Source organism: Chiloscyllium plagiosum, unplaced genomic scaffold, assembly GCF_037043375.1.
Source record: "Chiloscyllium plagiosum isolate Xiang-an unplaced genomic scaffold, Cpla_swu_hap1 HiC_scaffold_31, whole genome shotgun sequence".
In the NCBI taxonomy this organism is placed as follows: domain Eukaryota; kingdom Metazoa; phylum Chordata; class Chondrichthyes; order Orectolobiformes; family Hemiscylliidae; genus Chiloscyllium; species Chiloscyllium plagiosum.
Window position 1 is genome coordinate 41564758 of NW_028270169.1, and position 25532 is coordinate 41590289.

The window sequence follows — 25532 nt, forward strand, 5'->3', positions numbered from 1 at the left end:
TGGGGCCTTGGAGGGAGGTGAGGGGGGAGGTGTGGGCGCAAGTCTTGCACCTCCTGCGGTTGCAGGGGAAGGTGCCGGGAGTGGAGGTTGGGTTGGTGGGGGGTGTGGATCTGACAAGGGAGTCTCGGAGGGAGTGGTCTTTACGGAATGCTGATAGGGGAGGGGAGGGAAATATATCGTTGGTGGTGGGGTCCGTTTGGAGGTGGCGGAAATGACGGCGGATGATGCGCTGTACATGGAGGTTAGTGGGGTGGTAGGTGAGGACCAGTGGGGTTCTGTCCTGGTGGCGGTTGGAGGGGCGGGGTTCAAGGGCGGAGGATCGGGAAGTGGAAGAGATGCGGTGGAGGGCATAGTCTACCACGTCAGGGGGGGAATTGCGGTCCTTGAAGAAGGAGGCCATCTGGGATGTGCGTTTTTGGAACTGGTCCTCCTGGGAGCAGATGCGGCGGAGGCGAAGGAATTGGGAGAATGGGATGGCATTTTTACAGGGGGCAGAATGGGAGGAGATGTAGTCCAGGTAGCTGTGGGAGTCGGTCGGTTTGTAGTAGATGTCCGTGTTGATATGGTCGCCTGAGATAGAAATAGAAAGGTCGAGGAAGGGGAGGGAGGAATCTGACACTGTCCAGGTGAATTTGAGGTCGGGGTGGAAGGTGTTGGTGAAGTGGATGAACTGTTCAACCTCCTCGTGGGAGCACGAGGCGGCGCCGATACAGTCATCGATGTAGCGGAGGAAAAGGTGGGGGGTGGGGCCAGTGTAGTTGCGGAAGATGGATTGTTCCACATATCCTACGAAGAGGCAGGCATAGCTGGGGCCCATGCGGGTTTGGAGGAAGTGGGAGGATTGGAAAGAGAAGTTGTTCAGGGTGAGGACCAGTTCAGTCAGTCGAAGGAGGGTGTCAGTGGAAGGGTACTGGTCGGTACGGCGGGAAAGAAAGAAGCGGAGGGCTTTGAGTCCTTCGTGATGGGGGATGGAGGTGTACAGGGACTGGATGTCCATGGTGAAAATAAGGCGTTGGGGACCGGGGAAGCGAAAATCATGGAGCAGGTGGAGGGCATGGGTGGTGTCCCGAACGTAGGTGGGGAGTTCTTGGACTAAGGGGGACAGGACGGTGTCAAGGTATGTGGAGATGAGTTCGGTGGGGCAGGAGCAGGCGGAGACAATGGGTCGGCCGGGGCAGTCAGGTTTGTGGATTTTGGGCAGGAGGTAGAAGCGGGAGGTGCGGGGTTGTGGGACTATGAGGTTGGAGGCGGTGGATGGGAGATCCCCCGAGGTGATGAGGTTATGGACGGTCTGGGAGATGATGGTTTGGTGGTGGGGGGTGGGGTCATGGTCAAGGGGGCAGTAGGAGGAGGTATCTGCGAGCTGGCGTTTGGCCTCAGCGGTGTAGAGGTCGGTGCGCCAAACTACTACCGCGCCTCCCTTGTCTGCTGGTTTGATAGTGAGGTTGGGGTGGTGCGCCAAACTACTACCGCTCCTCCCTTGTCTGCTGGTTTGATAGTGAGGTTGTACACTGGCCTTGGTAGAGTTATTTCATACACCAATCCCTCAGAGATACTTTCTAATCAACCTATTAAATTATATTATTACATATATTCAGAGCAGGTGGGACTTGAATCCAGTTCTCTATCTCAGAGGTAGGGGCAGCACTACTCCATCACGAGAGCCCTATCAATCTCTTATAAACAAATGTTCAGGTACTAGACTAATTAATATGAGCTAGGCAAAGTTTGTTAGAATATCTGTTAAACTAGGAAAATCTATTCATTGTCCAAACCAATGGAGGCAAAAGCAACATTGTTCAGCAAGCTTATCTGTAAGACCAGAGTGCATCAGGATTGATTCAGGATCTATTTTGTGAGACACTTGCTTTTTCAACTTCAACTTATTTTTTGACTACAACCAGTTGTGTGCCATCTAATAAACGATAAAATTATCTCTATATTCTCTATGTAAGCAATAGGAATTAATGAGCAAGTAGTCTATTTTAATCTTTTTTTCCTGATCCTAAAGATTATTATACAGTAACATCTGGAATGACAGATTCCTGATGATTTGCATAAAAATTACTAATTATCCACTTTGTATGTAGCAGGTCTTTGCACTGCCATAATTTATCTATCCTTCTCATTGCAGATGGAATTGCAGCAGCAGCTAAAGCTGCTAAATATGGAGGTAGGTTTTACTATTATCTTTTTATGAAAGCATTAACTGATTTTTTTTAAGCATTGAATATTCGTTGGAAGAATGTATTGACAGGTATAGAAGGTGATTAATTAAATGTATTATTTAGTATAGAATATTACTATTGGGAAGTCTCACTTAACCATATGCTAACAGCACTGAAGCGATACAGGAAGAAAAAATATATTGTGCAATTTAGCTTTAAAGAAGTTGCTGCCTTGACAAGAAATTGAATAACATACATTCTCAGAACGTACAGCGTCAGGATTACCTGTCAGACCTTTATTTCAAGGGCCTTGACCAGAATAAAACAACAAGAAAATTTCTTGACATGAAGAAAAACAATGTTTCCAATTCTGAACTTGGATCAAGGTTAAATGTTGCTGCTCCTGTGAATAAGTTTCTGATTAAAACCTATATAAGGAAAGGATGGAATCAATAGAGTCTGCAAGCAAGAAACTGAGTAAAGACATGAGGCAACAGAGGCAGTAATAGTCATAAATTGCTCAACATTCTTTCTTAAATTGCTCTGCTCATCCTTTTTCCACAATGAAATCTTTTGTTATTTAATCTCACCTGACCTCCAGCCTATCACACAAAACCTTCATTTTTGTTCTTCCTCTCCCCTCACCATCATCCAACTCAAAATCTTGCTTAAAATGTTTCTATCTCTCCTTTGTTCTGGTTAAAACTTATGTTAATCTGAAATGTTAACTATTTTTTGCTCCAGAAATGCTGTCTGACCTGAGCATTTCCAGCTTTTCTTTAGTTCTGTTTCAGATTTCCAGCATCTATGATATTTTGCTTTTGTAAGGCACAAATCACATCACTTCATGAGATGAGATGTTGCCAAAGAGAATGTCTTCTATGATCAAAACTGTGTTCTTCTGTTTGGGGTTATATGGCATCTAATGATAGTGCTTTCCTGTTCTATCATTCCAGGAGGTGTACCAGGTCAAGTTCCAGTTGGTGGACGTGGATACATTCCAGGAGGTGGTGCAGCACATTCAATTTCTTAGGAGTAACATTTTTAGATTAATTTAAATAAGTTAAATAAGTAATTTTTACTATTTTTAATTTTGCAATGTGTTCTATTAGAAATTTTAGTTTTATAATTGTCCTTTTTCACCTTTTATTAATCAATGGACTTGTTGGCTACTCTCCTCATTCTGTCTCCTAACATTGCTATGGGTCACTGTGCCCAGAGTGTAAGAGAATTGTGACATCATGGGGCTTCAGAACCAAGATGGTACCAATATTAGCAGCCATTGTAGTCATCTGAGTTGTTGTTTGGAAACTGCAATAAGAGGCCCCTTCATGTTGCACAGCATGGTCATATTTATGGAACAGATTGGTTGGTTAAAATTGGAAAATATTGTCTCAGTTCTGTAAATGTAACCTTAATAGATGCAGCATTATGAGCAAACATGTCAATTTGCCCAGCGTGCCACCATTTTTCCCAATCAGCCATCTTTCCTCAGCTTGGACCTCAAAGGCAATATTTAAATTTAGCATAAATAGCTGGCATTTAATTTCCCACTCTGGCAATTTGGTACTGTAATATCTTATCCAGCTGTTCGAGCAATGGTATAATTCTTCTGGGCTTGTGTAGGTCTGGCTACCATTTGGAGTTAACTTCTCATATAATTATGCTAACAAAATAGGTGGTTCATTATTTTTCAGACAATCAATAAGAATTCCCCTTTCTTTGGGAAAATTGGTATTTTGTGCCAAGTGATTTTTCTGATGATATTGTAAACTGTGTGTGAGCATATTGTTTAGAATTTTCAATGATACCATTTAATGAAGAACAGGGAGTTGTCTTTATTCAACCAGCAAAACCAAAGAAAGAAACGACTGATTCACCTTTTGTTTCTGTGGATCTTTCTCAATGCAAATTGACTTCCCCCATTGATTCAATCATTTCAATTTATGATTTTTTTGCAATCATTTCAAAAATGTGAGTTATGCATGTCGATTTCTAAGGTTGTCATAAGAATGAAAGAAATAAGAGCAGGGAAAGACTGTATAGCCCATCCACCATGCAGCCCATTCAGTATCAATATGGCTATCTTTGACTTCAACTCCAATTCCCCTTCTCCTTTCTATGTCCCTTTATCCCTGAGAAACCAAGAATGTGTTTGTCTCATCCTTAAGCATATTAAACAGTGGAGGATTTGAAAATGTTATTCCCTCCTTATTTAGATTATAATGGAATCAACATAATTGGAGTTAGAATGTTGATAAATGGTTGAAACTAAATGAGTTCATAGTTTTAACAACTATAAATAATCAAACCTCAAACTCTATGGCCACATACATAGTTTGTGTCTGTAATTATTCAGGATTACTTCGGATTTGGTAGGAAGGTTTGCTGAAATATCTATTTGGGAGCCTTTGAACCTTAGTTTAGCAAGCTTCTTAGTGCTCCAAAATCTAACAGGATCTATTTTGTGTGACAGTTTTCTCTCTTGGTTCTGTTCTTTTTGAATGCACTAGCTTTAATGACATAAAACAGAACATGAAATGATTAGACTATTGTCATAGGGAGTCATAGAGATGTACAGCACAGAAACAGACCCTTCGGTCCAACTCGTCCATGCTGACCAGATCTCCCAACCCAATCTAGTCCCACCTGCCAGCACCTGGTCCATATCCCTCCAAACCTTTCGACTCATATACCCTTCCAAATGCCTTTTAAATGTTGCAATTGTACTAGCCTCCATCACTTCCTCTGGCAGTTCATTCCACATGCACACCACCCTCTGCATGAAAACGTTGCCCCTTAGGTTTCTTTTATATCTTTCCCCTCTCACCCTAAACTATGCTCTCTAGTTCTGGACTTCCCCCAACCCAGGCAAAAGACTTTGTCTATTTATCCTATCCTTGCCCCTCATGATTTTATAAACCTCTATAAGGTTACCCCTCAGCCTCTGACGCTCCAGGGAAAACAGCCCCAGCCTATTCAACCTCTCCCTATAGGTCAAATTCTCCAACCCTGGCAATATCCTTGTAAATCTTTTCTGAACCCTTTCAAGTTTCACAACATCTTTCCGATAGGAAGAACAGAATTGCACGCAATATTCCAACAGTGGTCTAACCAATGTCCTGTAAAGCAGCAACATGACCTCCCAACTCCTGTACTCAATACTCTGACCAATAAAGGAAAGCATGCCAATGTAATTAAGGTAAATTGCAAATGCTGTAAGGAAAAGATTGTCATGGGCAAATAGCATTATTTTCTTCTTTGTTTTCTTTCTGATCTTAAAGGTTACTATACTTAAGTTAATAAGCATAATGTTTCCATCAAATAAATGGCCCCGCAGGCCAATCTTAAAATTTGTTCCAGTAGTCATGAAAAAAATTATTTATTTTTTGCAAAAAAATTGTTGCTTCTTAATGCAATCTGCAAGCTGTCCAAATTGGGAAGCTTGAGTACTTAAGAAATAGAATTTAACTCAAGTTAAGTCTTAGTTCATCATAATGAAACTCTTTGTTCTATTCTGCATATTACTGCTATTGGCTGTATTATAAATATTATCGTCTTCTGTTACAGATGGATATGCAGCTGCTAAAGCTGCAAAATATGGAGGTATGTTTTGCGAAGCTTGTAATTTGTGAAAGTATAAAATAATTTGATATTTCATGCTTACTAATTACACTAGGAAAATCATCTCGCATATTAATTGTATTTTAGTCATACTTAATTGTACACGGGTGGTGAGAAGTAACTGGGGAATCATTTTGTTTCTTTAAAAAGGTATATTTATGAAGGTCATGTCTGATATTACTCTATCTCTGAGCTAAAAAAAAAGTCCAGTTTCAAGTCCTACCTGAGTCAAAACTGTTTCATTACATATCTGAACAGATTTTTAAATAAAAGGAATAGCCTGAAGCCATGGTTTTGGATGAAGAGGTACATACTTGATGAGTATCCTTATAAATTAATGCTTACATGCATAGGTATTTAAGTATAGTTTGAATAACATAAAAGCAATATAAGTATAGACAATATGTTAGGGGTGTGTGTGTGTGTAGAACCACTCTAAGCGATCACAGATGCAGAAGGTAAGCCAAGAAAACTAGAATTTGCAACAGTCTTCAGCCAGAAGTGCCGAGTGAATGGTATGCAAAGTTAGCAAAGGTTATGGATTGACCTCTTGACTTGAAATAAATATTGAAGAAAGAGTAAAACATACAAATTAAATGGGTGGATGCAAGTCAGCAATTGGTGTAAGTTTTATGAAAAGAAATGTACCATGATGCTCATCTTCTAGAACCTCTAATGGGTCCTGGAAGATGAGCATCTCACAATATAGCTCATTTATAGAAATGTGCAAGAAGACCCAAGGGGCTCTCTTCTGGTGCAATAGTAGTTTCCCTACTCCTGGGCCAAGAGGCCTGCGTTCAAGTCCCACCCATTCCAGAGAGAAAAAAAAACAGACCCAAGTATAAATCTGCTGAACTGTCTGTCCCAGGCTGGGACAAGCCAATGTATGCTATGAGTAGTGGCTCTATTTCGGTGTTTGACAATAAATGATGTTCATTTCAAAGTCAGGTTTCCTGAGTTATTACAGTTTCTAAAAGAAGAGTTCATTTATGGCAGTGTGATTACTTAATACCATTATAAAGACATAATTCAGGAAAATCAAAGTAATATGTTGGGAAATATGTACTTTTGAGAGAATGAGAGTGATCAATAACATTCAGTAGAAATATTCACTTGTTAACTATAACACATTAACGAAAAGCAAAACACCATGGAAGATAAAAAAACTGAATAAAATTGAAACTGAAGGAAAAGGTACACAATCGGAACATAAACGGTCAATGAGAAGTTAATTAAAGGGACTATGAATAGTGAAAAAATAAGTCAGCAAAACAATTAGCAAAGCAAAGGAGAGCTACAAAATTAAGTTATTAAGGAATTTTTTGAAAGACATTTTTCAGACACACAACTGACAATCAGGAGAGCATAACATAAATTGACACCAAAATGATATAAAAATTGAATAATTATTTCAGTTCAGCATTTACAAGAGTGATTGAGTGCATAATCTCCTAAGAAATTATTTTAGGAACATGAGGTTGAAAACAAACTGACCAAATTCAGAAAGGTAGATTGTATATCCTGCATGCAAACAGAAACTAGGGAAGCAATAGCAGCGGTTCTACTAAATATATATGAAAATTCATTAGTAAGGTGAATGGTACCAGAGAGCTAATGAACAGCTAAAGTATATATTTATTTAAAAGGAGATATAATGCTTCAAAGTTATTATGAACCTGTTACTAACACCAGTAGTGAGAAGATAATGAAAAATTTCTGAAATGTACAATGGAACAAAATTAAGATACAATAGGTTATTAAAAAACAGTCAGAAGATTTCAAAAACAAAGATCATTTTTGACTAACCTTACTCAATTATTGAAGTATCAAAGAGTAGATGGAGGGAATGCAGTAGATGTAATATATTTGGATTTTCAAAATGCTTTTAATATGTAACTGCATTAGAAATTTGTAAATGAATTCAGAAAATTTGAGTCAAGCACAAATATGGGATAGCAAGCTGCTACAGTATGTTTGTAAATGGAGTGCATCACAAACAGAGCACCTGCTCCAATTAGGATACATATCTAATATAAATATTACAGGCTTGCATTATGAGGAACAAAATACACATGACATTGAGATCCCTGCTGGTTACAATCAGAAATCATTATAAATGAGTAGAAAGGATAACATTGTACAGCAGGGGCATGTAACTGGTCCAGACAGGCCAGAAGATACCCTAGGCTTGCTTGGAGCATTGCCACTTACTCTACTGGAGTGGGCACACCTGAATGCTGACTGGAAAATTCTGTAGTAGGTCCCTAATAAATCTGCTGCATGAAGGCAAATAGCGCTGTTATCTTTTGCCCTCATCCTGCCTCTCAAAAATGGCCCTGAGGTGTGGTAGAGTCAGGGACATAATCAGATGGGGCAACTAACAAACTAGAGTACCAGCCATCTCTGATTCTGGCCCACATGCATTTCCATAGTTTCTTATTCTAACATGATTTGCATGACTGCAACTCATCTAAAAATTGGCTATATATTTGCCTCATTAGCAAAGATAATTTCTGCTAATTAAGTTCACAAAATGAAATCTCTGAACTTTTGGCCAGATTCCATAAGCTGCCGAGCAGCGGTACTGCAGTATTTATGAAATACCTTTATAGCAATTGAAAGCAGCGTTTTAAGTCTTGCAACAGATAACCTTAGTGATACTGTAATGTCTCTCATTTATAATAAATTCTCCTGAGTTTATTTGAGATCTATTGATTATAACTCTCCCGATTTGGCATTCTAGGTGGTGTACCAGGACTAGGTCCAGGAGGTAGAGTTGGTCCAGGTAATTTGATCTTGCAGTATTAATACTTTAGGTTTATTGAGATGAATTGAGTGAAGATTTATTGTTACAGGTTTTGTAATACAGTCTGTTTACACATATTGTGTTTCCATTTATATAATTGTTGCAGTTACAGAGTGAAAGCAGCCAGTTGCCCAAGTCTTCACCTCTGTGCTCTTGCAGCGCAGTGTATGAACAAAATACAGGACTACTGTGATACCCTGAAGGCAGCTGTCACCATAAGCCTCAGGGTCAATGATAGCTACCTGAACTTCAGTGGCCAACACGTTAATTGCTATCGTTGACATTGGAGCTTGAAGGGAAGTTTCCAAATGAGGCTACTTTGTGGGCAGCACAATTATACTTATGCGATTTGGACCATCTTTTTAATCTTAATGGTCTGTGCTTAGCCATTAGGGGAAATGGAGCTGCGTTCCTTAATCCTCTATGGCACTGTGAGTTAGGTCATGTTAGGTTGCTCAGTGCATTGAATATTTCTTGGTTAAAGCCTTCATTCATGGGATGAGGGGGTTGCTGTCTACACCAGCATTTATTGCACATCCCTAATTGCCTAGAGAGTGAGTGCTGTGAATCTGGAGTCACATGTAAGCTAAACCAGATGAAGATGGAAGGTTTCCTTCCCTGAAGGACATTATTGAACCAGAACAACAATAGTTTCACAGACGTCAATGGATTCTTTATTCCAGATTCTTCTTCTTAAATTCAAATTCACCAATTGCCATGGGTCCCCAGAACACTCGCTGAGTTTTTGGATTAATAGTCTTGTATTAATACCACTAGAACATTGCCTTCCCTGTGCCTCAGAAGCAACATTCTCGCCCACTGCAACAAATCTAGCATGCAATCTTGCTGGCAAGCTGGCATCTATAGCATTCTGTTCATCACATCCAGATTTTCTTTACATGTGGAGAAAGTGAGGACTGCAGATGCTGGAGATCAGAGCTGAAAATGTGTTGCTGGAAAAGCGCAGCAGGTCAGGCAGGATCCAAGGAACAGGAGAATCGACGTTTCGGGCATCAACCCTTCTTCAGGAAGAAGGGCTTATGCCCGAAACGTCGATTCTCCTGTTCCTTGGATGCTGCCTGACCTGCTGCGCGTTTCTTTACTTGTGACCAATAATTTTTCCAACCTGAATTTCTATTTACAATCCTATGTTAATTCAATCCTACATGAAAATCCTATATTACTCAATCCAAAGTATCACATTAGTCCTATATTTACAATCCTACATCAAGTTGGTTCAACTACCACTTGGAGGTCTCCTCTCTCATGATGATTTTATGAAAAAACCTTTTTCTTTCGGAGAGTCAGTAGAATCTTTCTCTGTTAAAGTGAATAATTTCTGTTTGAAGCTTAGGTTTTGTTTTAGATAAGCCTTGATCCTGAGGTGATAAAAGATCTCTCAATAGTCATTTGGCAATACTGACCTTGAAAATTGCTGAAAAAGACTTTTTGTTGAAGCTTTTCATGTTGAATCATCAGGCCAATTTCAAAGATACCAATAAAGGAAATATGACATTTATGCATGTGAGAGAAGTGTGCTAATTAATTGGCAGTTGACTTTACTATTCATGTTGCCATGAAAAATGCAGCAGTTAATGATGATTTACTGTTAACTGCCAGAGTTTGTTTAGATTTCAAAGCAGACAAGTTAATACTGGTCATAACATTGCCCTGAGAAAGAACCAGTGAATAGCTGTGATCTAGTTTGTTGAATTGAAACAGGTGCAGTGCATTCTTTCTGTCTCCAAACAATAGGGCTTTGAAGAGCCCTCATCACATAGTGGTCATGTTTGGATTGGGTGGCCTGAGTTGTTTATAAAAGTAGGTTAATTCACAGAGCCCTTTTTTTTATTTAACGTATGTATCTTTCGAGAATCTGTAAGTGTGCCATAGTATGAGCCCCAAATGATAGTTCTGAATTGGTTTTCAGTGCAATTCTTCACATATTCCTACATTCCTATGTCCTACTTACCTGGCATTACAATGGCATTGAAATTCATATACTGCACAACGTTACTCATTTTGTGATCGGCAGAGTGCATTTTTTGGCTTGACAGCAGCATTCTGTCAGTGCCAAATACCACCGGTGTTGATACTGCATGGTAGCAGCATGAAACAATTAGCTTCAGGGTGAAAGAGAGCAAAGCCAACATGCAGAATAACCAGACCAGAGATTTTCTCATTATGTACCATCTAAATTCATGAAAGGGAAGATGACAGGAAGCAGGGAACTACAAGCTAGTTGGCTTAACATCTATCATAGAGAAACAATTTAGAAGCTATTATTAAAGATATATCAGGGCACTTGGATAATTTTAAGGTATGCAAAGGTAAGTCAACGTGGTTTTATGGAGTTGAAGTCATATTCAAACAAATGATTGGAGTTCTTTGAGAAGATAGCATGTACTGTGGAAGACAGTGAACTGAGAAATTCACTGTACTTAGATTTCCAAAAGGCATTTGGTAAGATGCTACAGTAAGGATTACTGTAGAAAATAAAATTTCATGGTGTAGAAGTAACAGATTTGCTGGCTAACAAGAAGCAGAAAGTAAGTGTAAATGAGTCTTTTTTCAAATTGGCAATATATTGCAAGTGATAAGGCACAAGAATTGGGGCTGGGACCTCAGCTGTTGAAAACTATGCAAATGCTTTAAATGAAGAGACAGAAGTTATGATTACCAGATTTGCTGGTGCCACAAGGTAGGCAGGAAAGTAAGCTATGGAAAGAACACAGAACGTAAGAAAAGGTATTGATAGTTTAGGCGAATGCGAAAAGATGTGGAAATTACAGAGGCACTGGCCACCATCTGCCAAATCTTATTAGACATGAAAATGGTGTCATAAGATGGTGATTTGTAAATATCACAAAAAAAACTTAAATATGTTAAAAATGTGTTAACAAAAGCCATGCAACTACAGTCCAACCCTGTAGTGGAAAAACAATAATCCAGGACGATAGATGCTGGGGCAAATGCAAATTAATGAAAATAAAGAAACAGAAATTTGTTAAATCCAAATAGTATTAAACTAGCTTGAGGGGTTTTTTTAAAGATGGAAGGGATGATTGTGAAGGCTAATGAAGTTGATGTTTCATGGAATTGCAAAAGTATTTGATAAAATGCCAAAATGGACTTGCCAGAAAATTTGCAGATTTGTAATACGATACAGTGCTACCATTAATGCAAAATAGCTTATTGGTAGGTTTTTTTTTAGACTGGAGAAATGTATATAGTGGAGATCCCCCAGATCATTGGTTTTCTTTACATTTATTAAGGATCTATAGATGGGCATATAGTACACAATTCCAACATTTTCAGGTGTCAAAACTTGAAGTCTTTTGAACTGGGAGTAGGATTGTGATAGACTTCAGGCTGTGCGATGACTAATGGATTGGGTGTGCTCAATTAGATGGAATATGCAGAGAAGTGTGGTGTGATACCTTTTGGTAGGAAGGATGATGATCAATATAAATCAGTAAACTTAAAAGAGCATAAATTGATGTAGAGAGCAGAGTAGATTTAGAAAGTGGTTAAAAATGCACACAGGAGCTGGTGCTTATAAATAAATGGGAGCACAAGGAAGTCATGATAAATAAAAGCAAATGGCGACCGGATGCTGGAAATTTGAAGTCATAAAGAATCTTTTATGAACATTTTTACTTCAAATACTCATATGTTTTATAAAGAGGTCCTGTGGAACAGAATGCAGTAGGTCAGGAGCTGGTTAGTGGGATTGAGCATGATGCAAAAGAGTGCTGTTACATCCACAGCATGGGTACTATGAGTTCTAAAGAAATTGAATGAATGGATTATTTTGATGTAGAAAGAATGTTGAGTTCTTAAGTATTAATCAAGATCATGGTCAAGAAGTAAGAACATAACCATCTGGGAAAAGCTATCCAAACAATGAATAAACTTTCTTGCCCATTAAAGATCATTTCTACGAATTAATTCAAGGAATTTAACCTATATGAACTTCTGATTAAGCTCCACTGTTAGATTGCAAATGAAAGTAGCAACTCAAGTATCATGACGGGCAGTCTTTGTAATTCCACAGTGTGTTGGTAACAAGAGTATGATCTTCTGTCTCATAATGATGATTGCACCCTTCTGTCCTGGCTTTCTAGGAGGCTTTCCATGGCGAGGAGCAGGAGCTCTGCCATGGCGTGCACCTGGTGGCTTTGTCGGAGCTGTTCCAGGAGGGGTTCCAGGTAATTTGATCTCTTAAGAATAATATTTAGATTATTTGAAATGATTTAAATGGAAACTGCAAGATTAGTTGTTAGTTTTCCAATCAAATTGTTCGCATTCTGATATCGTATAAGTAGAGAGTGTGGTGCTGGGAAAGGACAGCTGGTCCGGTAGCATCCGAGGAACAGGAGAATCAATGTTTCGGGCATAAGCCCTCCTGATGAAGAGCTTATGCTCGAAACATTGATTTTCCTGCTCCTCAGATACTGCCTGACTGGTTGTTCCTTTCCGGTACCGTACTCTCGAGTCTGATCTCCAGCATCTGCAGTCCTCACTTTCTCCTATATAGCATAAGTGTAATCTTCCACTTTAATCAAAACTACAGACATAGTACAAATTCCATTTAAGTTCACTGAACCCAACCACATCAAAGCAAGGAGGAGTGATTTGTTGGACCACTTCTATTTCTCATCAAAACCTGTTCCTCCGTAAACTCACCTGAAAATAGTGTCACATATACACTGAATTTTAAAAAAATTAAAAAAATTTATTGGATGTCGAAGCTCTTGCCTAAGATATCCATATGTTATAAATGAATAGGAAATTTAGCTTGACCAAGCATCACCAATTCTGTCGACCTCCACTGCCTTTGATTAATCACCTCCTTATCTGATATCAAGTATTACATAAGTAAATATTCTCTAAGTTACAGAGTCATAAAGATGTACAGTACGGAAACAGACCCTTCAGTCCAACTCATCCATGTCGACCACATATCCCAACCTAATCTAGTCACATTTGCCAGCACCCGGCCCAAACCCTTCCTATTCATATACCCATCCAGATGCCTTTTAAACGTTGAAATCATACTAGCCTCCACCACTTCCTCTGGCAGCTCATTCCATACACGCACCAACCTCTGCGTGAAAACATTGCCCCAAGGTCTCTTTTTTAAAATTTTTCCCCTCTCACCCTAAACCTATGCCCACTAGTTCTGGACTCCCCAACCCAGGGAAAAGACTTTGTCTATTTGTCCTATCCATGCCCTTCATGATTTTATAAACGTCGATAAGGTCACCTCTCAGCCTCCGAGCTCCAGGGAAAACAGCTCCAGCCTATTCAATCTCTCCCTATGGCTCAAATTCTCCAACCCTGGCAACACCCTTGTAAATCTTTTCTGAACCCTTTCAAGTTTCACAACATCTTTCCGATAGGAAGGAGACCAGAATTGCACGCAATATTCCAACAGTGGCCTAACCAATGTCCTGTACAGCCACAACATGACCTCCCAGCTCCTATACTCCATACTCTGACCAATAAAAGAAAGATACCAAACGCCTTCTTCACTATCCTGTCTACCTGTGACTCTACTTTCAATGAGCTATGAACCTGCACTCCAAGGTCTCTTTGTTCAGCAACACTCCCTAAGACCTTACCATTAAGTGTATAAGTCCTGCTAAGATTTGCTTTCCCAAAATAAGATCAGGAAAGTATAAGTGTATTGCATCTAAGTAATCTCCTGAAATAACTGATCATGGTTTTCCTGCTGTACTAGGAGACCAAGATTGAATCATAAACTTCAAAGCATGAAACGTTCAGTTAAGTCATCAAAAGTTAGAAGCTCCAGCTTCCACCATGCCAATTTCCAGTTTAACAGATGTTGGTATTGGTGCAGAGTAACCCAAGCTTGAGGGTGACAACTAAATTTGTGTTTGAATAATTTGACTGTAATGTATTGGGCACAATTTCTGTGGATTCATAAAACCTAGGAATAAAGCAATTAAGAAGCACTTCATGCAAATTGTTATTGTGGAAGTGACCTAATTTTAATACCCAGAGGGAAAGAAAAACAGTAATACTTGGAAATGATGTACTGGTCATCCACTTTTGGGGTATATAGGACAAGTCAGGTTTGCTTTGAACTGTGATGCCAACAGCATACATTCAATTCCTGCACCAGCTGAGGTTACCATGAAGGGCTCTTCTTCTCAACTTCTCCCCCTTGTCTGAGACATAGTGACCCTCAGGTCAGAGAACAGCCCTATGCACAAGTAAGAGATCTTACCTGTTTTTATGCATTTAATAAATTGTCTTTCTAATAAGTTCATCCAAGAATTGCAGTAGGAGTTAAAATTATTGTCGTTATTCAACAAACAAATATCCATCTCACAAAATACTTTACTTCATACAGGGAATAAGATTTTTCACTAATTATATGGTTCAGACTCTAAGGGCATTCAAAGCCCATCATTGCCTGACAATTTTCACTTTCTTCTGGCATTTTCTACAATGCTCACTTAAATTATGGTTTTCTATTTGAAAATAATTTTCTTAGTTCTCTACCTTCACCCTTAAGCACCCATGCGCTGCTGCAATATTATATCCAAACAGTCAATTGAGGAAGAATAGTATCAGAACCAAATTTTTATAAATATGTATTCACAGAGTTTCATATTACAATCCCTCCTTATCCAACACCATTGCTTTATTCTGGGCTGAATTTTAGTGAGTTTCATGACAGACTTTTCTTCATGAGTCCTAGTATGTTTTCTCACATAATTTTGTACAGTTCACCTCACTAGCTATGCACATGCCTCTATAGTACCATTCTCACGCCATCATCTGCTCAACAATGGTGGAGATTCATTCAGTTTTGTCTGCCTTGTTGCACCAGATGTCATATTTTTTTATGCAGAAGGTGGTGTTCTTCCTGCTCAATGTACTCATCTTCCTCCTCAGAAGATGCTACTGCTCTCCCACCTCTTGTCCAAATTAGAATTATAAAGGGTTTTGTGGCTTATGTGGCACACTCCATATGTACCGTATTACAATGTCTCCCTTCTTTCGTTACCACTCTGGCCAATCTGAGCATTGCAATCTCATCTAAAATAGGTCTATTATCTGCTCTAGAATAGCCCAAAAGTAGCTATGCAATATTAACAGTTGGATTCAGTTATGTAATAATGGTGTCATCACCCATGTTTGCAAAGGATAGCCCTTATCATTCAGTAACTATATTTGTAAGGCATCCATCCCTTGAAACAAAGCAAGAAAATTTGCAAGAATGATCTTTAGTCTTCAGGGGTTGTACGATGGGAGAGATTATGCAAATTATGCCTTTTTTGCTTTGGAATTTAAAAGGTGATCTGATTGAAGTCTTCAAGATATTAACAGAAAAATACAGGGTAGATAAAGATAAATAATCCCCACTGGTTCTGGATTCTATAATAAAGTGGCAAAGGCTGAGAACTGAGGCCAGACTATTCAGGAGAGATGTAGGGAAGTGGTTCTGTACACAAAGGATGAATAATTCCACAAATGGCAGAGAACCCTGGCTAAGTTATTAATTTTAAATCTGAAATAGATACATTTTTGTTAAGCAAAGGTATTAAGGGATATGCGTGAAGACAGGGATATGGAGTTAGGCTACAGATCAACTGAGATCTAAGTGAATCATTGTACAGGCTCAAGGGGTGTAAAGGCCTATTCTTGTTCCTATGTTGAGAGTTTGTGAAACTCTGCTCCCTATAAATAGTGAAGGAAGCGTCATCAATTTTTTTTTAAGGCAGCACTTTTATGATTCTTGATTAACAAAGTACTTAAAGAGTATTGATGATAGGTAGGAAAATAGACTTCGGATTAGTTGTGATAATATTGAATGGCAGAGCAGACTGAATGGTCTGAATGGCTTGATCTTGTAAATTCATATGTTAATATGTATGTTTCTGCTACACAAGTAATCTTTACTTGCCGTGGAAATATTGCCGGAATGTGTTTGAAGAAGTCATCAGGATCTATTTTTTGAGACATTGCCCCTTGCTATTTTGTTATTGCATATGACCTGAGGTAATGCCAAATTGCACACACTCTTTGTAAGAGCTAGGAATTAATACAGAACCAAAGCTTTGATTCACCTAATTTTTAATTTGATCTTAAAAATATTGTACTTTTAAGTGAGATTTGAACAAGTTACATTTTATTGCGTTACTTAGGGATTAGCTGGAAAGAAGCAAAGCTGTTTTACTGTTTAATGTTACCCATTCCATAGTCTCTGTTTTGTATAATTTCTTAATTCTTTGTCATTGCAGGTGGATATGCATCAGCGAAAGCTGCTAAATACGGAGGTAAATTTTCCTATTTTGTAATAACATCCAAGTATTACTGTACAAGTAGGCATGGATTGTTAAGATTAATAAGAATAATTTTCTTCTTAAATACAAAACATATATAACTATTAAACTGTGATCAAGTAAAGAGTAAATTTCAAGCACTGTTAGAGAGCTTTCCTCAAGTTAAGTAGATGTGTCCAAATATGACTTCTCAACTCTCCACTTTAATATCCAGTTGCCAGAATTTTGACTTAGAGTCATACAGCTGTACAACAGGCCCTTCGGTCCAACTCGTCCATTCAGACCAGATCACCTAAGCTAATCTAGTCTCATTTACCAGTACTTGGCCCATTTCCCTCTAAACCCTTCCTATTCATAAATCCATCCAGATGCCTTTTAAATATTGTAATTGTACCAGCCTCAACCACTTCGTCTGGCAGTTCATTCCATACATGCACCATCCTCTGTGTCAAAAACTTACCCCTTGGGTCACTTTTAAATTTTTCCCCTCTCACCCTAAACCTTTACACTCTAGTTCTGGACTCCTCCAAGCGAGGGAAAAGGCTTTGTCTATTTACCCTATCTATGACCCTCATGATTTTATAAACCTTGATAAGGTCATCCCTCAGCCTCCGACACTCCAGAGAAAACAGCCCCAGCCTATTCAGCCACTCACTAAGCTCAAATCCTCCAACCCTGGCTACGTCCTTGTAAATCTTTTCTGAACCCTTTCAGGTTTCACAACATTCTTCCGAGGAGGGAGATCAGAATTGCACACAATGTTCCAAAAATGGCCTAATCAATGTCCTAGACAGCCGCAACACGACCTTCCAACTGCTGACCAATAAAGGAAAACATACCAAACGCCTTCTTCATTATCCTATCTACCTGCGACTCCATTTCCAAGGAACTATGAACCTGCACTCCAAGGTCTCTTTGTTCAGCAACACTCCCTAGGACCTTACCATTAAGTGTATAAGTCCTGCTCTGATTTGCCTTTCCAAAACGCAACATCTCACATTTATCTAAATTAAACTCCATCTGTCACTTCTCAGCCCATTGGCTCATCTGATCCAGATCCCATTGTACTCTGAAGTAATCTTCTTCGCTGTTCAATATACCTCCAATTTTGGTGTCATCTGCAAACTTACTAACTATACCTCCTATGTTCACATCCAAATCATTTATATAAATGACAAAAAGAAGTGGACCCAGCACTGATCCTTGTGACTCACCACTGGTCACAGGCCTCCAGCGTGAAAGGCAACCCCGCACCACCACCCTCTGTCTTCTCCCTTCAAGACGGTTCTGTATCCAAATGGCTAGTTCTCCCTGTATTCCATGAGAGTTAACCTTGCTAAACATTCTGCCATGACAAACATAGTTGAAATCTTACTGAAGTCCATAGAGATCATGTCCAACGCTCTGCCCTCATCAATCCTCTTTGTTATTTCTTCAAAGAACACAATCAAGTTTGTGAGACATGATTTTCCAAGCACAAAGCCATGTTGACTATCCCTAATCAGTTCTTGCCTTTCTAAATGTATGTAAATCCTGTCCCTCAGTATTCCCTTCAACAATTCGCCCACCACTGATGTCACGCTCACCGTTCTATAGTTCCCTAGCCTTTCCTTACCACCTTTCTTAAATGGTGGCATCACATTAGCTAACCTCCAGTTTTCCGGCACCTTACCTCTCACTATTGCTGATTCAAATAACTCAGCAAAGGGGCAAGCAATCACTTCCCTGACTTCCCACAGAGTTCTAGGGTACACCTGAACAGGTCCTGGGATTTAACCACTTTTATGCAATTTAAGACATCCAACACTGCGTCCTCTGTAATATGAACATTTTTCATTGATTGAGTTTGTGTCTAAGAAGCTTTACCTCATACTAAAATGGTGACTTCATAAACTAAATAATATCCATTGACATAATGTGCAGAGAATTTGAAGTATGAGACAAAAGTTTTGCAAAGCAGAACAGTCTTTATTGCAGGTAACATCCAGGAAGTGCCTTGCTAAGTGAGGAGTAAGATTGAAAGGCACAATTCCAGACATATATTTATATGAAATGTTTAATTAGCAATTGTTAAGTACTTAATGACAGTCCTATATTTGGAATGTATGGAAGTAGTAAGGTTTACTAACCCAATTCAAATAACCTGAACAAATGGCTGCTCAGGGAATATCAGAGTCAAAAACTATTCAATACTCCTTTCTTTCACAGTCTTTCTCCATAATTACTTCATGTTCACTTGAATTACCTAATTTGATAATTGAATGGGAAAACACTCAATTACTGAAATTAAATCTGAACTTAAGATCTGAGCCGCAATACAATGGTAGTAGCTACCTTGTTAAAATGTTGCAGGTTTGTGCACATATGAATATACATTAGCTGTGACTTCAGCATTCTGCAGATGTGTTTAGGATGATGGCATTTTGTGTGTCAGTTATTTTGAAAAAACTTCTGTTAACTCACCTTGCCTTGTTTTGTTCCAATTTAAATTGTGTTGTCCAGGAAATGAATGTGTCCCCTGGGTATTGTGGTTGTAAAATTAATAAAGGATTGATTATTATGAAGTATATTAATAAATTCTGCTGATTCTATTTCTGTATGGTCCAAATATCTATATGACAAATACCAAAGATGATATTACTGCATGGTTATATCACCTAATAAATGAATTAGTGAGAATGATAAAGTAGCCACTGAAAACCATAAGGTGGCCACCAAAAATCAAAAAAGCGGCCCCAGAGAAAATCTAAAAAAATCCTCATGAAGAAACAAATTTTGACCTTGAGAGTCACATTTAAATCAAAATGGCAAAATGATCAGGAGTCAAGCAACACTTGAAGCAACAGCAAGGCTCGAGGGAGATAGATTGTTGGATAGAGCCCAGAAGAAACAGTTCTTCACAGACATCCCAAACTCCTCTTTAATGAATTAGTCTTCAAACCTTCCATCCCAGGGATGGTGTTGAGTAAGTCATGACAGAATACTGACTTATAGATAATAGAAAGAGTCCGAGACTGAGCCAGTACTATTCAATATATAAACATATGCTGTGATGGAGAATTAAAGTAAGTATAGGAAAAGGAAATATCAACCTAACAGTTGTTAGATGAGAAGGGATGAGAGAGTGAGAATGACAATGAGCTGTATTGGAGATATTAGATCAGATGACCAGAATCTTCAAGAAGAAGGGGTGGGGAACTGTCTGAATGGAAGGAAGTGTTAAGTCCAGATGTAGGGAGGGAATTTGTAGCATAGATAGCAGAGGACATTGCGAACATGGTGAAGCAACTATGACTTCTGCCCCCATCATGCTCACTTCCACAGCCACTACCACCCCTCATGGTTCCTCATGCACCACACGTGATATCTCTTCCGCCCCCCCACGTCATCGCTGATGTCACACGTTCAGTGACTTCCACCCCCTCTACTGCCGTGTTCACCACCACTTTTGCCCCCACCAATGCCACTCACCTGCATTCTGCTGACACGCCCCCCCCACAGATTCCACTGTCACAATCCCTGCCCCCCAGACCCCTGAGGGGAACACCACCCCTGTTCATGACTCCACCCTCATTCCCCCCCCACCACCATACCTACTCCAGTTACAAGCTCCGCCCCCACTCCCAGATCCACGCCTACACCAGGTCCTTGCTCTCAGCCCTGCCGAGTTTTCACCGTCCCCCCAGACCTTCCCCTCATTGAGGACGAACGATCAGTCCTCAGCAAAGGCCTTACCTTTATCCCCCTCTGTCCACGCATCAATGAATTTAATAAGCATCATGCCCTCCCCCGCCCCCATTTATCTCTCCACCCTGGAGGCTTCCTGCCTCTATTCCTGATGAAGGGATTTTGCCCGAAACATTGATTTTCCCGCTCCTCGGATGCTGCCTGACCTGCTGTTCTTTTCCAGCACCACTCTGATCTAAACTATGACTGGAATGCACAGAGGCCAGAATTAGATGAGCACAGATCTCTAGAGAATTGAGGGGTTGGAAGAATTAGTCTTGTCGTCCTTTAAAACCGTTCTAAAGTAGGGTCACTGGACTCAAAATATTAACTCTACTTTCTCTCCACAGATGCTGCCAAACTTGCTGAGTTCTGCCAGCAAATTCTGTTTTGTTTCAGGTTTCCAGCATCTGTAGTTCTTTGTTTAGTTATGGATATTATACTGCTTGATTGGGAACTAAAACATAGATCAACAAGCTTGGTAATAGGTGAAAAGGGCTTTATGCAAATTAAAACACAAGCAGTAGAGTTTTGAATTTGTGGAGAATGGAATGTTAGACGTCAGCCAGGAGAACATTGGATTCACCAAATCAAAATTTAGCAATGATATGGATCAGGGTGTCAACAGTAAATTAACACAGCTAAGGGCAAAGTTCAGTGATGTTGTTCATGTGGAACAAGGTTGCCTTTGAGAAAGCATAAATAAAAGATGAGAAACTGATTGCAAGAATGATTGGGGCACCAAGCTTTCTGATGCATCCTTTGCTAAAGATTTCTTGGGGATTCTTCTACTGCAATTGGTCTCCTATTTAATCTCCAGCAATTAGCTTGCTGTGTTGAGTCCTCGTACAATGCAAGCAAGTTATTTTCTTTACATAATTTAGAGTTCTTGCCTTTCCCCATTATTACTTTGGTGTCATTTCATTTGTTCTGTTAAGCTAATACCTCTTCCATTTGCAGATTTTCTATTTCTCCAGTTTCTTTGTGGATTCCATATGACCATTTCTCCACATGTAACTATTTATGTGAAAGGGGATATCTACCAGATCTGCTGCTTCTCAGATCTTTGATACCTGGTGTTCATCTAAATAATTTTAAGATTTTCTCTAACTTCCGTGATCAAAATTACTGTTTCCACAGCATTTCGTTTTCTTTTGCAAATTCTATGGTGTCTAATTTAGGTTTCTCTTCTTGTAACTCTCAATTTTAATTAATTTCGTACTCATAAGTATTAGGTGATTTGTTTGGCAATTTTGTAGTTTGCATATTGTTCTTCTGCAGATTGGCATACTCTTTAATAACTGTCTTTTTTATAACACTGTACATTAAAATCCAAAATAATTTGGCCGTTACATCTGCCAGCTACTTTTTCAAATGAGGTCAAACAGCTTTCAACTCCACCTTCTGTAAATGTAGGGTAGATTTTTAATCAGGTTGAATCCCTCCAATTTCCATTTTTCTTTTAATTTGCATTCTCTTCTCTCACAAGTCTTCATTTCTAACTGAATCTGAGCCAGATCGAGATGCTTTCAGGTTTTTTTCAATTCAATCTTCCTTCTTTTTGTTCTAAATGTTGGGTAAACACTTTAAGCATCTCATCTTATAAGATCCTGCTTTTATTTCCTATTTCAATGTATCTCTAAATTTCTCAATTTAGCCTGAATTAAAGATGTCAAATAATAGACTGCTTTGTCTTTTGTTCCCAGAATAACCTGAGTTCCAAAGAAGAGTCATGCTGCACTGAAAATGTTAACTTTGTTTCCCTTTCCACAGATGCACCAAGACCTGCTGAGTTTCTCCAATACTTTCTACTTTTAATTCTCAACACATCTGTTTTATGTCTGGTGCTTCTATGTAACCATTTCTTTACAGAGACATAAATCCCTTTTAAATTACAAACATTATAAACTAGCATAAAGTATGAGCAGAAATAACAATTCAATAATACAATGGCTGATCAGTTTGTGGTGCTCCAAATTTTACATTCACAACTATCCCTAATAACCTTCAAATCCCTTGCCTAACAAGAATCAATCTATTGCTGCCTTAAATATTTAAAGATCCCATCTCTAAGGCAGAGAGTTCCAAAGTTGCACAACTCTCAGAAAGGAAAAAATATCCCTAATCTCTTTCCTAAAAGGATGACTCCTAAATTTAAAACAGTCTCTGTTAATCAGATTGTAAGTTTGCTGGCTGAACTAGTAGGTTTGTTCTCAGACATTTCATCACCATGCTAGGAAATATCATCAATGAGCCTCCAATTAAGCGCTGGTGTTCTATCCTGCTTGCAATTTATGTGTCTTGGTCTGTTGTTGTGGGTGATACCACTTCCGGTTCATTTTCTGAGAGGTTGGTAAATGAGGTCCAAATCAATATGTTTGTTAATGGAGTTCCAGTTTGAATGCCAGGCCTCTAGGAATTCCTGTGCATGTCTTTGTTTAGCCTGTCCCAGGATGGGTATGTTGTCCCAGTCGAATTGGTGTCCCTCTTTGTCTGTGTGTATGGATACTAGTGATGTTGGTCATGTCTTTTAGTGGCTAGTTGGTGCTTATGTATCTTGGCAGCTAATTTCCTGCCCATTTGTCCAATGTGATATTTGTTACAGTCCTTGCAGGGTATTTTGTATATGACTTCGTTCTGCTGGTTGTTGGTACAGGGTCCTTTAAATTAATCAGAAGCTGTTTCAGTGTGGTATTAGGTTTGAGGGCTTCCATAGTGCCTCGGAGCTGGATTAGTCTGGTCGTCATCTCTGAGATGTCTTTAATGTATGGCAGGGTGGCTGGAGTCTCTGGGCTTGTTGTGTTTTCTGGTTTGGGTCTGTTGTGTAGGAGTCGGCAGACTATGCTTATCGGTATCCATGATTCCTGAGTATGTTGTATTGGTGTTTTTCCTTGGCTTCTCATAATTCTTGGGTGCTGCAGTGTGTTGTGGCTCATTTAAATAATGTTCAGATACAGCTCCATTTGTGGGTGTTGGGATGATTGCTCCTGCAGTTGAGTATCTGGTCAGTGTGTGTGGCTTTCCTGTAGACGCTGGTTCTGCAGCTCTCCATTGGCTTTTCATTCTCCTGTGGCATCTAGGAAGGGAAGTCTGTTGTTCTCTTCCTCTTTCATGAACTTTATACCTGTAGAGATGTTGTTTATGTGTTTGTAGGTTTCTTCTAATTTGTTGCATTTTGTGATAACAAAGGTGTCAACCACGTAGCGGACCCGAAGCTTGGGCTGGAGCATGGGAAGGACTGTTTGTTCTAACCTCGACATAACTAATTTTGCTAAGAGTCCTGATATTGGTGATCCTATAGGCGTCCCATTGATTTGTTTGTAGATTTTGTCGTTGAAGGTGAAGTGGGTTGTGAAGCACAGGTCTACTAGTTTGAGGACGCTATCCTTGCTGATAGAGTTGGTGCTGTCAGATGTTTATGTCCTTGATTCATCTAGCAGTGAGGCCAGTGTTTCTTTGACTCGAGTGATGTTTATTGATGTGAATAGAGCAGTCACATCGAAGGAAACCATGACCTTATCATCCTCTAACTTGATGTCTTTGGTGTAAAAGCATTCCTGGGTGAAGTGGCTTGAGTCTTCTAATAGATGTTTCAGTTTGTGTTGCAGTTTCTTTGCTAGTCTGTATGTCAGTGTACCATACAGATTGTGGGACTAGGGAGAGCCCCTTGTTTATGTGCTTTTGGTAATCCATAGCAAAGGGGTGTGTTAGATCCTTCACGTTTCATTCTTTGGAAGTCTGTCATGTTAATTTCACCTGTCTTGTGAAGTTTCCTCAGGGGAGCTATAATATGGTTTTCAAACTGTGGAATCGGGTCCATCACCACCAGTTGGTCGGTGTCGGTATCTGCGAGTAGAGTGTTTGCTTTTTCAATGTATTGTGTTCTGTTCAAGATGACAGTCACATGCCCTTTGTCTGCCAGTAGGATTGTGATATTTCTGTCTTTTCTGAGTCCTTCTACGGCTTTCCTTTCCATTGTGTTGAGGATGTTCCTTTTTTTCTTTCTGCTTAATGTTGGTGCTACTGTCTGTCTGATGGCCTGCGCTGTTGTTTAGTGTTGGTGGTTTGTTCCACGGTACTTACAGCATAGAACATTACAGTGCAGTACAGGCTCTTCGGCCCTCAATGTTGCGCTTACCTGTGAAACCCTTCTGAAACCCATCTAATGCTCACTATTCCATATGTTTATCCAATGGCCATTTAAATGCCCTTAAAGTTGACGAGTCTATTACGGTTGCAGAGAAAGCGTTCCATGCCCTTACTACTCTCTGGGTAAAGAACCTACCTCTGACATCTGTCTTATATCGATCACCCTCAATTTAAAGCTATGTCCCCTCATGCTAACCCCCATCACCATCCGAAGAAAAAGGCTCTTACTGTCCATCCTATCTAATCCTCTGATCTTCTTGTATGTTTCTATTAAGTCACCTGTCAACCTTTTACTTTCTAACTAAAACAGGCTCAAGTCCCTCAGCCTTTCCTCATATGACCTTCCCTCCTACCAGGTAAATTTCCTCTGCACCCTTTCCAATGCTTCCATATCCTTCCTATAATGTAGCAACCAGAACTGTATGCAATACCCCCAAGTGCAGTCGCAACATAGCCTCATGGCTCCAAAACTTTATCCCTCTACCAATAAAAGCTAACACACTGTATGCCTTCTTAACAATCCTATTAACTTGAGTGGCAATTTTCATGAACACATGGACACTGAGATCTATCTGCTCATCCACACAACTAAGAATCTTACCATTATCCCCCAGTACTCCGTATTCCTGTTACTCCTTCTAAAGCAAATCACCTCACATTTTCCTGCATTAAACTCCATTTGCTATCTCTCAGCCCAGCTCTGCAGCTTATCTATGTCCTTCCACACTGTCCACAACT

General features: G+C 39.5%; 1 protein-coding gene across 8 annotated transcripts in view; it reads left to right on the forward strand.

Annotated features, from left to right (window-relative positions):
- The window catches only part of elna (elastin a), a 287761-nt gene that overhangs the window by 147719 nt on the left and 114510 nt on the right, over nt 1–25532 (forward strand). For all 8 annotated transcript variants that reach the window (XM_087977478.1, XM_087977474.1, XM_087977475.1 and 5 more), the window contains exons 16-21: nt 2135–2173; nt 3125–3175; nt 5739–5774; nt 8536–8577; nt 12726–12809; nt 16878–16913. In XM_087977478.1, the coding sequence (XP_087833604.1) occupies nt 2135–2173; nt 3125–3175; nt 5739–5774; nt 8536–8577; nt 12726–12809; nt 16878–16913 (288 nt within the window). The remainder of the gene's footprint in view (nt 1–2134; nt 2174–3124; nt 3176–5738; nt 5775–8535; nt 8578–12725; nt 12810–16877; nt 16914–25532) is intronic.